The following is a 13,386-nucleotide window of genomic DNA, read 5'->3' as shown; positions in this document are numbered from 1 at the left end:
CAAAAAAACACATTCAGCTTTATGAGCTGAAACTGAAGCTCCAAAATAAATAAGAATCTGATCCATCCTATTCAACGCTGTGACTTGAAAAGCCATCTCTGACACTGACTTAAGGAAAGGCAAGTCCATTTCTATCCTCACGCCAACATCTACACATTTAGACCAGGGGCTATAACTGAAACTTCTCAGGCTGGTGTGAACAATTAGTTAATGAAAAAATTTGAGCCTTGGCAACATAGCAAGACCCCATCTCTACAAAAAAATAAGAAAAATAGCCAGGCATGATGGCGCACGTCTGCAGTCCCAGCTAGTTGGGAGACTGAGGCAGCTTGGGCCCAGCTTCTTGGGCCCAGGAGTTTGAGGCTGCAGTGAGTTGTGATTGTGCCACTGCACTCCAGCCCAGGTGAAGAGCGAGACCCTGTCTAAAAAAAGAGAGAGACAAAAAGAAAAAATCTGAAGCCAGTCACAAAAGACCACATGTTATTTTATGGTCCCATTTATATAAAATGTCCAGAGTGGGCAAATCCATAAAGACAGAGAATAGATTAGTGGATGCCTAGGGCTGGGAGGTGGGGAAGAGGATGCAGAATGACTGCTAACAGGGATAGGTTTCTTCTCCAGGTCATGAAAATATTAGATTATGACACGCCTGAAAAAAAGAATGCTTTCCCCACTTAACACACACACACACCACACACACACACACACACACACACACACACACACGGCAAATTAAAAAGCAGTGACTAAGGAACATTCTACTGGTAACAATGATCATTTTACCCACCTGTTCGATTCTAAACACTAATCAGCATTGAATTGTTAGCAATAGCATTGGGCCATTTAAGAAGAAAAAAAGGAAGATGACATATTTATCTGCATGAGTTACTATGCATTTCCATTACTGCTAGATTTTCCATATGTTATCAATGAAACTGCTAAAAAAAATTTTCATAAGGAATTTTAAAATCTCATCATAATATGTGGACACAGTGAGCACTATAAAAGTTAACCACCTCTAGTGATCTTACAACCCAGAAATGCATATTCTTTTCAAGTTTAGGTTTACAAAATATTTACTCCCAAAACAAATACTACAACAGCAATTAAACTGCAACCTTAGAGAAAGATACATCCATCAACACAGAACAGAAAATGAGAAATGAAATAGACACGATTTGCCATCCAAATGATTACAGTGAGATGATCAGAAAAATTCAGTAGCCATCGAGTAAGTTTTACAGCCCTTACCTAACTAATGCTTTCAGATCATGAATGCCATCCCTTCAGATTCAAGTAATTACCTCTGCTCTATTTATGTGTGTAATAAGAAAAGACACGTTAAAGAAAATAAGGAACTTTACAAAGGCACATGTTTACTACTCGAAATGAGAACTATTTTTAAGGAATTCCAAAGCACTGTTTATATTCAAGCCAGATGATAATAAATCAGCCTCATCTATTTCTGAAGGCAGGGTGCCCTAGCACACAGCTTGTCATTATTGTTACTTGAAAGCAGTAAAGCTACAGTATTCCCTTAAAATTGAATCTATAATTCAGCTTTTTCATGAATTCGGGCTTCTACTTCCAGTCCTACCTCCCTGAGTGCCCTCCTCTGTCCTCACAGTACACATGGTTAAATCCATGTGAAATTCCTGATGTGTCCATGTAGTCGAGTTCAGAACTGACACTCTTATAGAATGAAGAGCACTGGATTCACCTCATTGTTTTCCTGGTTCATGAAGTACAAGGGCAACTGTGCAGAAGCAGGACAATACTGACTGCTTCGACCAGAGTGTGTTTGGATTAGGGTTTGTTGGGGATAACAGCCCAGCTCTTCTTGAGACTTACCCATTGATGTATTCTAAGATGCAGAGGTATAGCAGAGTGTGTTCCCGGGGGTGGTCAAAGAGTGCTTTGCAAGCTTTGTCTTGCCATGGCCCACAAAGGAAATAATTGTGCAACACACTGGATTCAGTGGAAGTGAAAAACTGTCCAGAAGCTCAGCCTACACCAGGCTCACCCCACTGAAGGATCATCTCAGAGGATACATGTTTTGAGGCCTGTCACCCATTCTCGGCCCACACACTCCGCAGGGAAGAAAGCTCCAGCAAAGGGACAGCAAATAGAGAGATGGCACTGTCTAGGAAGCTCTCTCCTCCAAAATATGGCTTTAAAAGCGTGCAGAGCCAAGTGCAGTGGCTCATGCCTGTAATCCCAACACTTTGGGAGGCTGGGGTGAAAGGAGTGCTTGAGCCCAGGAGTTTGAGACCAGCCTGGGCAATATGGTGAGACCCCATCTCTACTAAAAGTAAAAAAAAAAAGAAAAAGAAAAGCCAGGCTTGGTAGTGCACACCTGCAGTCCCACCTACTTGTAGGCTGAGGTGGGAGGATCCCGTGAGCACAGGAGGTGGAGGCTGCAGGGAAGACGACCCTGTCTCAAAAAGAAAAAAAGAAAAACAGAAAGCAGAGGCCAAACACAGAGGGCTACTGAGCAGAATGGGACCTGCATGCCCCACTCTCCACATGTCTGTAGAGTCTTCATGAATGTGAGTGAGTCGCAAGCTGCTCACCCTGGTTAAGATTGATGCTTTATTCTGAGTCAGAGCTTCAGAAATGAGACCAAAAATGGGCCAAGCTTTGAGGAAGATGAGTATGGACAATGCCAAGACCACACCCAGGAAAGATGGGTCAGATCCAGATTTGAGTGGCCAAAGGAAGCCCATTAAATAGCATTGCCTTTTGTTTAAACCTTGTTTGAAAGGGCAGTCTCTGCTTCCTTAATATCCAGGGTTGACCCTGTCTGGGGCAGCAGGTGGAGCAATTAAGGGGAGAGGGCCAAAGCCAAAATCATTTTCAGCTTACATTTCCACACAGCTTCCTATAATTTTCTAGAAAAATTAAAACTTGAAGCTGGGCGCGTTGGCTCACGCCTATAATCCCAGCACTTTGGGAGGCCGAGGCGGGTGGATCACCTGAGCTTAGGAGTTCGAGACCAGCCTGACCAACATGGAGAAACCCCGTCTCTACTAAAAATACAAAATTAGCCGGGCGTGGTGACACATGCCTGTAATCCCAGCTACTCAGGAGGCTGAGGCAGGAGAATCGCCTGAACCTGGGAGGCAGAGGTTGCAGTGAGCCGAGATTGCGCCACTGCACTCCAGCCTGGGCAACAACAGCAAAACTCCATCTCAAAAAAAAAAGAAAAAAAGAAAGATTAAAACTTGAATCAGAACTTACCTAAGTTTCAATAAAATTGTACCATTCTAAACTAAAGGATAAATATTTATTCTACATTAATGAAATTTAGGGCTGGGAGTGATGGCTCACGCCTGTAATCCTAGCACTTTGGGTGGCTGAGGCAGGTGGATCACTTGAAGTCACGTGTTCAAGACCAGCCTGGCCAACATGGTGAAGCCCCATCTCTACTAAAAATACAAAAGTTAGCCAGGCATGTTGGCGGTCGCCTGTTATCCCAGCTACTCGGGAGGCTGAGGCAGGAGAACTGCTTGAACCTGGGAGGGAGAGATTTCAGTGAGCCGAGATCACGCCACTGCACTCCAGCCTGAGCAACAGAGTGTGACTCCATTCCAAAAAAAAAAAAAAAAAAAAAAAAAGTGAAATGAAATTTAGGCAATTCTATCCATCAAGAACAGAGACTCAGACATAAGTAAAAATGACTGGTTAACGGGTTAGCTGCCCAGTAATTAGATTTCTTTCTTCGTAAGCTCAGTTCAATTTATTTAAGCCCCAAAACAAGAAGAAGCACAGTTTGCCAAGAGGGACAGAGTTCTTTCTTGCTTTGTCAGAGCAAGGGAAGATTCATTGCACAAAAAACTCACAAAGGAAATAAGTGTGAACTTTTTAAAGTAACTGGATTACACCATTTAGCAAGGAAGGTCTACTTACAGAGCAAGTAAAAACTTCCAACTTTGCAGATGAAAATGATTCACTACTGTCTTCCATGCAGCTAAAATATAAAAATGGTTGTGCCCCAGCTTAGCCAACATGGTGAAACCCGGTCTCTACCAAAAATACAAAAATTAGCCAGATGCGGTGGCATGCACCTGTAGTCTCAGCTACCTGGGAGGCTGAGGCAGGACCAGCCTCCCAAGAACCCAGGAGGCAGAGCTTGCAGTGAGCCGAGATTGTACCACTGCACTCCAGCCTGAGCAACAGAGTGAGACTCCTTCTCAAACAAAAATAAACATAAACATAACTGGGTGTGCCCCTCCTTGGCTGTTTCCCTCAGATCCACTCCTCCCGCTCTGCTGCTCTACTTTCTATCTCAGGGGGCCACAGCCTGCAGCTTGTTTCCCAGAATCCCAGGTCAGTGGGCTTCCAGAGAGGTTCAGCCAACGGGAGGAACTGGTAGAAGACTGGAGGGTGGAAGGAATAATCCTACAAGAAGCTAACCAAGCAAGCAAAAATTCCATCCATGATAGAATTGGGAAGAAACCACAGTCTCTAAATTCTTCAACTGATGCTATGGTTCTTCACAGCAACCACGCAGATTCAGAACGTTTCCAGGATCTGAGAGGAATAAGCTCCATATGTCCTTGCATGTATCCACACCTATGTGAGTTTATGTGTTTGGCTTGTTTATTCAGGGATAAAGTGGATTGTGGTGAAAAAAAAAAACAGTAGAGTCTGAGCCAGGATCCCTTGCGTCTGTTCTACCATTATCTATTCGTATGACCTCTATGTCCTTGGGCCTGTGTTTCATTCATCTGAAAAAAGAGACTGAAGTATTTTCTTTCTGCAATCTCTTCCTGTTCTAAAATTCTGTGATTCTAAGTTTATGGATAAATTTTGCATATATACATGCCTGTAGGCATATGATTATTCTTAGAGCTATGCGCAAAGCATATACCTTCTGTTGATGAATTTGCATTTCATCAGAAAAACATATCTATAACTGGTGCTCAAATTATAACCCAAAGAATTTGTTTGCCAACTTGTTTTATTCTAGTATCAACCTAAAAATCTGAATGTTTTAGATCTCTAAATACAGTGCGGTTCATTGACTTATTGTAACGATCATCTGATTAGCATACCTTAAAAAATACGAGGTTCCTTGCTCCAAGGTAGATGCTTCCAACAATGGCTGCAACCATATCTTCCATTCCACATGCTCTTTTTTAAATGAAATATTATTATACATTATTCTGTAACTTAATTTTTTCACTCAAATGCATTTCAAATGAATGTCTTAAATGCATTTCCATATCATTACATGCAGGGTGGCTTCATTTTTTTCTTTAATGGCTGAATAGTACTCTGTAGTATAATATATAGTAGTCCACCCTTAATCGTGGGGGATACACTCCAAAACCCCAGTGGATGCCTGGAACTACAGATAGTGACAAACCATATATACATTTACATATATATACATATATATATGTAATGTTTTTTCCTATACATATATACCTAAGATGAAGTCTAACTTGTAAATTAGGCACAGTAAGAGGTCAATAACAACTAATAATAAAATAGAACAATGTTAACAATATGCCATAATAAAAGTTATATGAAATGTAGTCTCTTTCTCACTCTCAAAATATCTACTGTACTGTACTCACCTACATTCAGACATCAGTTGACCACAGGTAACTGAAACCAGGGAATGCAAAAATATGGATGAGGGCCCCAACGTACATTATTTGCTCATTTACTGACTGCTGCATACATATATTGTTTCTAGTTTCTCTGCTCAATGTGATGTTTGCTGTGGATTTTAGTAGATAATTTTTATTAGATTTAGGGAGCTACCTTCTCTTCTTTTTTTAAAATCATGTGCCTCTAGATATGCTCCATTCTTAACTTACAAAATTTATCAATCTTTTTTTTTTTTTTTTTTTTTTTTTTTTTTTTTTTTTTTTTTTTTTTTTTTTTTTTTTTATCAAATACTTTTTTGGCACCTACTGAAATCAAGATATATTTTTGTTTAATTTGTTATATAAATTGAATAATCTTTAAATTCCTGTTTATACTATTGGCACTTAATTTGACTTGCTGTTTTTCGGTGTGTGTGTTTGTGCGTGCGTACGTTTGTGTGTTTTTACCCATATGCTCTTTTATAATGTAACCTTGTTGCACCCCATCAAAAGATAGTCTGTTTTCTCTTTCGTTGCAACTGGGCAGGCTCTTGGACCTGTTTTGACTTGAGGTTGCATGAGAAGTGATACAGTGTAGCTTTCAAAACTGGGTCTTAGGAGAGCTGTGGCTTCAGCCTTCACTTCTTGGAACCTAGCCACCATACTATCAGGAAGCTCAAGCAACTATGTTGAGAGGCCCAGGTGGAGAAAAACTGAGCCCCTGCCAAAAGCTCTAGTTGAGTTCTCAGCCAGCAGCCAGCACCAACTGCCAACCACATATGTGAGGATACTCTGGACCTTCCAGCCATCCCAGTGCCCATATAACATCATACAATGTAGAACTGTCTGGTTAGTACACAGAAATAAAAAATTATTGTTGTTTCAAGCCACAGAGTTTTGGGGGAGTTTAGGAGGCAATTTCTCCCCACTAAACAAAGCATTTAATGTTGCAGCAGAACTTCATGCCTAAAATATATCAAGTTAGTCCTCCATCCATCTACTGCTTCATTCATTCAAGTGTGTGTTTATTGAACATATAGTATGCTAGATGCTGAGGACACAAAGATCAAATGCAGACATGTCCCTGTCCTTGTGGAACTCATATGGATAGGGAGACAGAATGTAACAGAGAAATCTAAGTACATGTTAAATAAAAGTGGTGGTGCTACTGAAAACTGGCACAAGGCCCTCTGGGAGCCCCTAGTTGGGGAACTGACTTTATCAGGAAGGTTAGAAGAGGAAGTGAAGACTAAACTCCCAGATCTCAGGGAAGATTAAAAGTTAACTAGGCAGAAGGAAGGGCAAGAACCTGCCACACAGAGGGCTCAGCATATGCAAAAGACCAATGGCAAGAGGGACAATAGTGTGTTCAAACTCTGTGTCCAGAGCTAAGAGATCATGACTCAAGATGAGGCTGGAAGCAGGTAGGGGCCAGGCCAGGTATGACTTTGCTGGCCTCATAAGAGCAGACTTAACAAGGAAAAGTCAACAAACTACTCCCACTCTGATCAGATTTTCTCTTCAAACCCCAGTGGGAAGAGTACTAACTTGGAGTACTCAGCCATATAAACTGTATGTGTAGTGACACCCATGGGTAGATATACTTATGGGTATATAATAGATACTCGGGGTACATGGTCATTGAGCCCGCCCTCTCGTTCCTTGTTACATGTCACTGTACTGTTTGTAGACATCTCTGTCTCCATTGCTAGATTATAAAAATCTTTGAGTACGGGGGCTGTGTCTCATCCATCTTTTCATTCCTCCCCTACAATATCTAACGCAGTGCTAGGCACATAGCAAATACTTAAGTGTTTCCTAAAACTTTAAAACATGACTAGATAATCCATTCATAAATAGCCTGTAAGAAGGGCTCTCCTGAAAGAAAATTCTATGGCCTCATTTGCAAAGCCACTCCAATGATGGCAACACTCTTAGGAAGGTCTTGCTGTAAAACATCATTCCTTTCTAATTTGGGCCAATTCTTGAGTTTCATCCCCAATGAAGAGTGAGAACACTTCATCACATTTCCAAAGAAAGCCTTTGTGTATACTTTGAAGATCATTTCTGGGTCACTCCTAGCTTGCTTTCCTTTCAGTGGCAAAGTACTTCATCTTCTCACCTTTCCTCAAAGAAGCCATTTAGTTGCTCCCTGAATTCATTCCAAAACCTCCATCCCTCCTAAATGGTGGAGGCCAGCAATCTTGTTGGCCAGAAACAAGGTCAAGGATTCCTGAGGGGCTTCATGAGCAGTCCTCAGAGTGGAAGCAGGCTCTCTTTCTCAGTCTGCTTGTTTTCCAGCCAATTCAAATGTTCATGTGTGTGCGTGCACACATATGTGCATATATATTCTCACAAACACTGAAACTTTTTAACAAGCTCAAAGAACAAATATTGTCTTATTGCGTGAGTTTGCCAACTGCCTTCTCTGCTTCACCAACAGCCCAGTCTTCCCCATCCAAGGTAACACATCAATTTTTTTTTTCATGAAAGCTTTTCTCCATATTTTTGTAAATAATACGACAAAGAAATTAGCAATTTTTTTTTATATTCCACGATCTTCTTCAAAAGCGTCACACAGACTGTGAAACAGCACCAAGAAATTTCATCACTCCAATGTATCAAGAATTCAAATATCAATAAATCACTGGTCATTCTACAAATAATGAGACTCTGTTTTTGTTTGTTTGTTTGTTTTTTGTTTTTTTTTTGATGGAGTCCTGCTCTGTCGCCCGGCTGGAGTAATGTGGAGCAATACTGGCTCACTGCAACCTCCACCGCCTAGGTTCAAAAAATTCTCCTGCCTCAGCCTCCCGAGTAGCTGGGATTACAAGCACACACCACCATGCTTGGCAAATTTCTTTGTATTTTTAGTAGAGTCGGGGTTTCACCATGTTACCAGGCTGGTTTGAAACTCCTGACCTCAAGTGATCTGCCCACCTCAGCCTCCCAAAGTGCTGGGATTACAGGCATGAGCCACTGTGACCAACCCAAGGCTCTGTTAACATAAGCAGCTGTTACGCTTTCATAAAAAATATTTTTTGGCATTTGGGTGATTTCAATTTTATCCGAAAGTTATTGTTAAGCTGCATTTGTAATCATTTTCTTTTTCTCATCAAAGAAATGTAAATCCCTCAGTTATTTTTATTGTAGCCAATACAGAAGTCTGTATGATGTCATTTGAATGAGATCATGTGTAGGATACTTAGTGAGTTGTAAAGTGCTCATAAAAATTAAGCAGCCCGGGCGCGGTGGCTCACGCCTGTAATCCCAGCACTTTGGGAGGCTGAGGCGGGCGGGCGGATCACGAGGTCAGGAGATCAAGACCATCCTGGCTGACACGGTGAAACCCTGTCTCCACTAAAAATACAAAAAAGTTAGCTGGGCGTGGTGGCGGGTGCCTGTAGTCCCAGCTACTCGGGAGGCTGAGGCAGGAGAATGGAGTGAACCCAGGAGGCAGAGCTTGCAGTGAGCCGAGACTGCGTCACTGCACTCCAGCCTGGGCAACAGAGCGAGACTCTGTCTGGAAAAAAAAAAAAAGATTAAGTACTATTTTTGTGCTGAAAAATAAGATTGTCTATATAATACAATTAACAATTAACTCCTGAATTTAAATCAGACCATTTAATCAAACCAATGAATTACCATTTCATAGATGAAATATATTTATTCAAAAAAACTGCTTTGCTTTAAATTATTCCCAAAATTATTTAGCATGCAATACTTTTAACATTTCTTAAGCCAGCACATAGCAGCACGCTTTACAAGAACTTATATATACATCATCTCAATCAGTTATGGGCATAAATTGAGAAAAGAATAAGAATATTAGAATATTATTTTGTTTGTGCTTGGAAGAAAGAATAAAGCATTAGTGCAGTTATGTAGATGAACTCAAAAGTTTTAGTCAAACAGCTTATGGAAAGAACTGCTGTGTAATTAGTATTTCCAAGAATTTGCAACAATGAAATACCACTAAAAATAGGCACCTACAAAATAAACACCAGCAAGACCTCAAACAGTTGCATAACAGAAAAATGTTTTTAAGATAAACAATGTGTTTGCCTTATCAAATACATAATCTAAGTACTGCAAAGGGGATAGAATGCACTTTTAGAATGAATTCGGAATCCAAAATGCATTTATTTCCATAATGTACATGCTTAGTGCTCACTGAATTAAAGGGTAGTCAAAATTTCCGCTTCTGCAGAAAGTGAAGTTCTGCATAATAAATATCATCTAAATATGCTTTATAGACCCTTTTAGGAGAGGTCTGAGTTCAATTTTGAGGCTAAAGCCCATTCCTCGTTGATATGTTTAAATTGATGATAATCACTAAAGAAACACCAGAGCTGCCATCATAGGTTAGAAAACACATTACACAATACTGAGTAACCTAGAGAGAAAAGAACTTCTCAAGGTCACTCCAGCAGCTCACAGGAAGACCTGGGATAAAAGCCTCTTGGTGCGATGACCAATGTCTTCCTAGGTCACCCGAAACCTAGGACACACCCCGACAATTTCTGTTCCAAAGAAAGATCAAGGTGACTCACTGTTGCATGATCTCTCTAGCACCCAGCAGCCAGCGGTGGTTTCATTAACAGCACATGGACAGTTGGAAAACTGAGGACCAATTTCCTGTGCCAAGGTGAAAGGCACCTAAGCATTGAGCATTACCAGCGATCTGGAGATCCCGAGCACAGACAACTCGCACTAGAACCACGCGGGAGAAAGCAAGCACTAAGAAAACAAACACGAAGTGAAGGCACACCTAGACCGGGAGCTGAGTGCTGGCCTTCGTTAATTCCTATTTAACCAGATACGGCTGTCTTTCCCTAAGTAAGCGAATCCAAGAAGCGGTCCTAAAGTGAGAGTAAACTTTCTGCTCAGTGTCTTTCTTTTGACCGGAGCTTGACGATCTCTCCCAAGATCCAGACAGATAAGAGTATTCAAATTAGGACAAAACAGAAGAAACCACTAACTCTCAAATCGAATCAAACCAGGTCCCCGGCCCCGAGGGGTCTGGTTACTCTAGGTCGAGTTATACGACTTAAAGACATTTCTCCACGCACCAAAGGTGCAACCAGACATATTTCCAGCTCTTAAATGCAACGTCCGTGACTTAAGCCAGGTCCCCACCGACCTGTCCACACACATGCACAAACTTAACTTCCCGGGGCGGTGCGGAGACGCCGGGACGCGAAGACTTCAAGAGCCCAGGCTAGAGGGAGAGGGACCGAGCCCGAGCACCGGCCGAGGCCGGGAAGAGACGCGCGCGGGCTCGACCCGCAGCTCCCGCACGTGGGGGCCACGGCCGGCTCCAGGACCCCCGCGCCGCGCGCTCGGCCTCCTCCCCATCCTGGTCTCCCGCCTCCTTCTCGTACCTGTCTGAGGATGAAGCTGGTCGAAGTGGTGCTGCCATCGGATCTTTTCAACCTGCTCCTCCGGGTTGTGGTGCCTCGGGCCACCTGGACTCGACACACGGGGCCAGAGAGAAGCCAGTGAGGACCGCAGCGCAGAGCGGGGCGACCACCCCCGGCTGAAGTCCGTCTCCGGACCCGCTCCCTGGGGTCCCCCAGAGCCCGCACCCAAGTCTCCTCCGCGACTCCCAAATACAGCCCCCACCCCCACCCACCCACTGCAAGCCTCGACGGCTGAAAAGATGCTCGAGAAGAGCAGCCCGCAAGCACCCACCACATCCATTAACAAAGACTCTCAGGGTGCGGGGTCCGAGTCCCCGGCATCCGCTGGGGGAGGCTGCGGGCTCCGGAGCGGGAGCGCAGAGACCCGAAGGAGGGTGAGGAGGAGGAGGAAGAGAAGGAGGAGAAAGAGGAGGAGCGGGAGGCGAAAGGGACGTGGAGGAGGGGTGGAGGGAGCGGGGCCGCCGACTCCCGGGACTGGGGCCCCGCACGCCCGGCACGAAGGCGGGGCGCGCTAGGGCGGCGGAGGAGGTGTGAGGAAGGAAGAGGAGGAAGAGGAGGAGGGGGAGGAGGGGGCGGTACCTGCGAGGTGGGGGAGTGCGGCCCGTCCGCGGTCCCGTTCTTGGCGTAGGAGGAGGAGGACATCGTTCAGAGCCGCCGCATGGCCAGCCCGTGTGCGGTGGGCGGAGGGGGCTGGCCCCCGAGGCTGGGCCGCGAGCGGAGGGGGAGGGCGCAGGACTTCCCCACCCGGCTCCAGGACCCGCGCCGGCGCCCAGGCTCTCTGCCCGCACTTCGGAGAGCGCGGCACCTTAAAGGGACCGAGGCGCTTCCCCCGCGCTCGCGGCGGGGTCCCGGGGAGGGGGCTTCTCGGAAACTCGCCTACCCGAGCGGATTGGGAGAAGCGCTCTCCCACCTAGCAAGCGCTTTACATCAGAGCTTCCAGAGGATGAAGGGAGGGGGAAATCTGGGATGGGGGTGGCAAGATTAAAATAGTCTGCACAGTTTAAAATGAGACAAAGGTGGCACGGTTCATGAATCAGGACTTGGGGACGGAAGCTGGTGCAGTGTGGCGGGAGTGGGAAGAACCGAGCGGGTGTGTGTGTGTTTGCTGCACTGGAATTTTAAAAGGGCAAGAGCAGAGCCACCTTCCGCGACTTCACTCATCAGCCTGCTGTGTAAGGCATGGGGTTTTGTGGCTTGCTTTTCGTCCGTGTTTTTGTATTGCTTTGGCAATTCCATCCTTAGAGCTGCGAGTCACATACATCCAGGCAGCCGTGGGAAACCCAGCCAGCCTGAGTCTGACGGGAGATGCTGCTCCGCCAAAGAACAGTATGTCCTAAGGAGTTTTGAAGGTCATGTTAGACCTGCTAAGAAGCAAGAGTTGGTCACTGTGCCTTCCATTTCTATGCGGATAGATGTTTTCAAGGGGGAGAAACTCATCCTTGCAACCATACACAACGTTTGCCATTGGTTTCCTCCTGTAAATACATACAAGAGATTAATTTGTGATCAAATTAAAAGAGAGGGATTGCGGAGAGGAAGAATAAGTGCGAGGTATTGACAGAGGAATAAGAAGAGGGAAGAAAAGTATATGCAAATTCAAAAATAAACAGACTCCGTTTAAATTAAAATATACTTACTATCTCAAATCGCTAAATCAGCTTGCATTCTAGGACTTTATGTTTATGGACACAACTACCATGCTTGTTTTAACAATTGCTTGGCTTTACTGAGGTCTTGGTTATATTTTACCATCCACTAGACACTTCCTTTCCATTCCTAATCCCTTCACTTAATCCAAACCTCTGTAACAATCTTATAACTAATGTCCTTGCCTCCAGGCTTCCTGGTGCATGTGCACATATGCACATGCACACATACACACGCAGAGATTTCATTCCATCTACACACTACAGGCAAAACCATTTTCCTAAAATATCTTGCCCAAGTCACTCTTCTCTCAGATAAAGTCCAAACTCCGTGGTCCAACAACTCAGCCTCTCCTGCATTTCTGATCACTCTCCATCTCATTTCTCCATCTTGATCTCTCTATACAAACATTCCAGCAAGCAGGCAGGTCTAGTCATCATTACCCAAGTATTCCAAATACAATCACATTTGAGCACCTCTGCTTTGGCATGCCTCTTGGAATATGCCCTCCCAACAACCTACACACCCGGCTGAATCCTACCTTTCCTCTAAATGGGACTCAGCTCACGCTTCCTCCACAGAAATCCTCTCTGACCACTCCAGTCCCACATAATTCTTGTGCTTCTGAAAAACTGGAGCATGTATTCTCTGGGCACTTACAATAGGCTGCCTTAGTTTATTAGTTTGTTGGTTCTGTTTTTGTGAAAATCTCCTAA

General features: G+C 44.1%; 1 protein-coding gene across 3 annotated transcripts in view; it reads right to left on the bottom strand.

Annotated features, from left to right (window-relative positions):
• CACNB4 (calcium voltage-gated channel auxiliary subunit beta 4) overlaps positions 1 to 11,816 on the bottom strand; it is a 276,094-nt gene extending 264,278 nt beyond the window's left edge. The window contains exons 1-2 of one of the 3 annotated variants that reach the window (XM_030796832.1): positions 11,603 to 11,816; positions 10,985 to 11,068 (exon numbers count right to left, since the gene is read on the bottom strand). In XM_030796832.1, the coding sequence (XP_030652692.1) occupies positions 10,985 to 11,068; positions 11,603 to 11,665 (147 nt within the window). In that variant the 5' untranslated portion in view covers positions 11,666 to 11,816. Of the gene's footprint in view, positions 1 to 10,984; positions 11,069 to 11,294; positions 11,413 to 11,602 lie in introns of those variants that run through there. The other 2 variants (XM_003274963.3, XM_030796834.1) reach the window with 2 other exon arrangements.
• Positions 11,817 to 13,386: the final 1,570 nt, after the last annotated feature.

This window comes from Nomascus leucogenys, chromosome 17, assembly GCF_006542625.1.
Source record: "Nomascus leucogenys isolate Asia chromosome 17, Asia_NLE_v1, whole genome shotgun sequence".
Classification (NCBI taxonomy): domain Eukaryota; kingdom Metazoa; phylum Chordata; class Mammalia; order Primates; family Hylobatidae; genus Nomascus; species Nomascus leucogenys.
Note: the sequence above shows the minus strand (reverse complement) of the source record. Positions and strands in the feature narration are given on the sequence as shown.